General features: G+C 37.2%; 1 protein-coding gene across 1 annotated transcript; it reads left to right on the forward strand.

Moving 5' to 3' along the window:
• The first annotated feature begins 1,802 nt into the window (after positions 1–1,802).
• Positions 1,803–3,938, forward strand: LOC143239213 (uncharacterized). The gene has a single exon (XM_076480104.1). It carries the CDS (start codon positions 2,271–2,273, stop codon positions 3,189–3,191), a length of 921 nt encoding a protein of 306 aa, XP_076336219.1. The 5' UTR covers positions 1,803–2,270; the 3' UTR covers positions 3,192–3,938.
• The last annotated feature ends 843 nt before the right edge of the window (positions 3,939–4,781 follow it).

Below are 4,781 nucleotides of genomic sequence, written 5' to 3' on the forward strand. Positions count from 1 at the left end.
ACAAGATACATTGTAATCACATATCAGTTGATAATGGTCTTCAAGTCTAATTCTAACTGATACCTACCGGATTTGTAACCTTTTCCTCTCATCACGTATTAATCTACGTGATTGACATTCCACCAGTTCAGTGTCATATCTTATTGTTGAAAGATAACTCTAGCTAAAAAACTACTTGTCTTTCCACTTCACGAATGCTACCTAATAAATTCTAACTACATGACTGTTATAACCTATACTAAGGTTAAGAATGCGCTTTTTTAGCTGATATAGCCAAAACGAGTTACGTATGTTGTTATCAAGTATCAGCAGGTGTGGTGAACACTCCAGTTAGATACCCTATATGTTTACACTAAACAGCTGTTACGTGTTTCACACCATCCTACTCAACCCTTTCAGTTACTGCTATCTAGTTAATACCCTGTTCATCAACCTTCACGTGGCCACGTGACTATTCTTACATTCTTATTGTAGTTGATATTTTTCAATAGTTTCTGAAGTCATATAAGTTTTGTTTTTCTAATAATGACGTATTTTAAACTAAACTTATATGCTATCTTATGAAGTTTGATATCAGCACGAATCTGTTTACTGAACAAACTTTAAATTACGATACTCAGATACGTGACTTATCGATCAATAAGAACAGGTCTTGATTAGTCATAGCTTTAAAACATACTCATAACGATAATCGGAATATAGTTGAAGAGAAAGTGTAGTACAGTTTAACAGAAATTAAAGATGCGTAGACATCTTTTTATATATCCCAGACGAGCCCATTAGAATGTGGTCCAGCATGGCCAGGTGTTAAAGCGCTCGCCTCGTAATATGAGGGTCGCGGGTTCGAATCCCTATCGCACCAATCATGTTCGCTCTTTCAGCCGTGGGAGCGTTATAATGTGACGGTCAATCCCACTTTTTGTTGGTAAAAGAGTAGCCCAAGAGTTTGCGGTGGGTGGTGATGACTAGATACCTTCCCTGTAGTCTTACACTGCTAAATTAGGGACGGCTAGCGCAGGATATCTCTCTCGTAACTTTGCGCGAAATTAAAAACAAACATTTTATGCATAAAACTCGACAAAACAAAAAACTTGCAATTCACATTTTTCGTACTGCACATATGCTTTGATAAACTATACATATGGTACTTTTAGCTAGAGAGAAAATCCTCTCCACATGGCCATGCCACTAATAATTTGAAAAGTCATTTTGAAAATTACGTTTGTATTATATGTTCGTGGTTGAATGGTTGAGAATAAAAAAACATATGTTAGCGTGTCCGGTTCGCTCATTATTTGTTATTTGTTAACCTCGAAATTCGTTTTCAACTACGAATATATGTCTACATACAAGAAATCTATAGATACTAAAAATACATTTCGGGCTAGAACTTACCATTTTGAAGCTGCCTTTCTTGAAAGCTTGGAAACAGTTTGTATATTTGTTTGTTAACATGTGGTTTAACATAATACAAATAACTGAAATAATTTTCTTTCAGAAATTTTGTAATGACAAATCAATGAAGTTTATAAATGGAATCTTTAAATAATGAATTATTTTCTTATTCTTCAGCCTTAGTCGTGAGGTAATGCTTAATTAAAGCTAAAATCCGCTACCAAACTGCGCCAATCGTTTACACTAGCTTTCCAGGAAATAAAGAACCAATGGCAAACCTCTTCAATCGGATTATTCACGCCCCACTACACAAGCAAGCCGCAGAATGTAAACTGCTTGCTGATTGGTCATAGAGTAAATGGTTATTACGGCTCCCGCCTTGCACTAAGCCACACGTGCTAGCGGTAAATAAAGCGAGTGACGAGTTGTACTAGCCACTGAGAAATCAATCACCGTTAAACTGTGTACACAAGTGGCGAAAGGGCGTCTTGCAAAACACATTCAAATTTATCGATAGTTAAGAGTGATTATACGCGAGAAAAGTCAGGCGTTGTTCGATCCACGGAGCTTTCCTTCTTGGATTTTACTTTACGTGTAGCGCGCAGTAAGGAAGCAGCAGTGTAGAATAGGGCCGCAATGACTTTGGTGTGAGACTCTGGTCAACAATACTTTTATTATTGCAAAGCAGTGTGAGCTAATTTAATTGAACCAAACCTTAAGTGTACTCCCACAGTAAGTTCTTGCTTAGGACCGTGTTTGATGGTTTTATCCAAGATACTCTATTAAGAAACACAGATTCGCATTACTTCAGTCGTTTAGCTGCCACACTGGAACCCCACGGGAGTCAACCCGGCCTGGGGCCCATCAGTTTGGCCATGACTCGACCTACCAGTTCCGGTGAAATACACGTCAAGCGCCCCATGAACGCCTTTATGGTGTGGTCTCGAGCCCAACGCCGGAAGATTGCCGTTGAAAATCCAAAAATGCATAACTCCGAAATTAGCAAACGGTTGGGTTCCGAATGGAAACACTTGACTGATGCTGAAAAACGACCCTTTATTGAAGAAGCAAAGAGATTGCGTGCCCTACACATGAAAGAACATCCAGATTACAAGTACAAACCTCGCAGGAAACCCAAGAACTTATTAAAAAAAGACCGCTTCCCTTTTCCGATGCCATACATTCCAGCACCCATGGATTATCTAGGAATGGGTTTCTCAAGAGGTCTTTTCCCACCTCCACCCCTACCCGGACTATTTCCATTTCCACCAGGGGCTATGGAGGCTCACACTGCTCTTCCTGTTTCCACGGCACTACCCACTGTTGGTCGACTTTCTCCTCCAAACGAGGAGACAGATAGTAAGTCCACTTCCAGTCCAGATTTGACCTCTAGTCATTCGTTCAAGCCTGTAACTCCCAGCAGTTCTAAGGGCTATCCAGTCACCAGCATGCCCTACCCTAGCTACGCCTCCAGTAGTCTTTATCCCGGTCTGTCCGTGTCCATGCCGGCATACTTCCTGCCTTGTGGTTGCGGGTCTCCAGGTTACGGCTACCCATCAAGCAACGGTCCCGGTGAGGCAAGTCGGCACACCTGCGGTGCAGTAGGATCCCTAGTCTTGAATCCATTTTTGAAGACCGCAGACGGAGCGAGCTATTCCGCTACCGCAGGAGCACCTTCTGGCCTTCGGGACTTCACTGTAGGTTCAGCTGGAACATCCAGTTCCGGCTTGCCAGCTACTCACCTTCTGGGGCTCTACTCATCATGTCTCGTGCGCTCTAAACCGTCGGATGTTTAGGACGTAAGTAGAGGTTTTCTTGTTTGGATCACAAGCAGACGGCGTGGACATTGTACATACAAATAACAGATGAATTCTAGCCTAAGAGAGAGGAAATAATGTATTTGACTAGAATACTGACCAAGCTGTATACAAACATTATTAAAAAAAAAAGACAATGCGACCCTGCTTAGCTTTCCTATAAACTCTGGATTCCGTTTACTATGTGTTATTACTGTGATCGTAATGTGCTCTGTTTAGCTTAAAGTATTTCAGTGAAGTAGATGTACAACAGCTTACCAGTAAATTATTCATGTTTGCAGACTTTCTGTAAAAATATTTGTTTCTGTCTACATATGTATGTAAAATGTTTTGATTTGTGTGCGGTTGTGTATTGATGTGATTTGAAATTTGGAAAATAGCGTTTTGACTTAAAAGTATATATATATATAGAATTTTAATAAAATAACAACCACACGTGAAAATTATAGCAAAGTTAAACGCACTCACTACGCATCATTTGCAGTATCGTCTTTTTCGAATTTTTTAAACCAAACCTTTAAAAATAGGTAACAGTATCAAATCACCTACCTATGCCAGTATTGATTTGAAATATTAACCACTGTGCTTGAGGTTCAACTTCGAGTTACATGTCCTGTATTTTTTTTAAACGTGCCCTTATTACGTTTGTAGTTGTTAGATTTAAATCAGTTAAGTATCTATGAACTCACGTCAGTCTAATCTTTAGAATCTCATAAGTTTATTGATAAATAAAGAAATGTTATCTTAGAACTTTGTTTACATTTCCTTTTTTTTTCTTTCGGGAATTTGTTTGCCGTCCGAACAAACACATACATAATCCCATTGTAAGACAAGCATTGAGTATATTTGTTGTTGTTTTTTACATTATAAACAAGTTTTACTTGTTTAATTTGAAAAATAAGAGTATCTCATTTACGTCTCACATAAATATACTTTTTATCTAACTTAGAAGTAAATACCACCTTTATTTTAATTATAAATTTCAACTGTCTTCTAGGCTATGTATAAATATATATATATATAAAATGAGATCAAAAGATATCAATTTGAAATGAACTGAAGTCTGGTTTTATAAAGAATTATTCACATAATTCCTTCATTTGGGATTTAGTTTCTTTTTTATAATTTGAGCAAATGACAAGACTACGTAAACGTTGAAGCAGAGAATAAACAATAATCTGTGTATATATACATATAGGAAACACCTTTTGCATTAAGTTGAAGCTATTACACAGTATTAAAAATAATGGTAAAAATGGGAGATAATACGGCTTTGTATGTAAACGTATTGTTTCGGAACAATATATATGTAACAGATATCTAAAAACAGTTCTCGCTAGAAACGTAGCTCACTAAATGAAAGAAAATATTCATATGGTTAATGTGGTTGTACTTATGTTTTGTTTTGACACAAAATATTAACATTTAAATACACAATTGTATATGTACTTATGTTTTGTTTTGACAAAAATATCAACATTTAAATACACAATCGTATGTGTACTTATGTTTTGTTTTGACAAAAATATCAACATTTAAATACACAATCGTATGTGTACTTAGGTTTTG

This window comes from Tachypleus tridentatus, chromosome 13, assembly GCF_004210375.1.
Source record: "Tachypleus tridentatus isolate NWPU-2018 chromosome 13, ASM421037v1, whole genome shotgun sequence".
NCBI classification, from domain to species: Eukaryota; Metazoa; Arthropoda; class Merostomata; order Xiphosura; family Limulidae; genus Tachypleus; species Tachypleus tridentatus.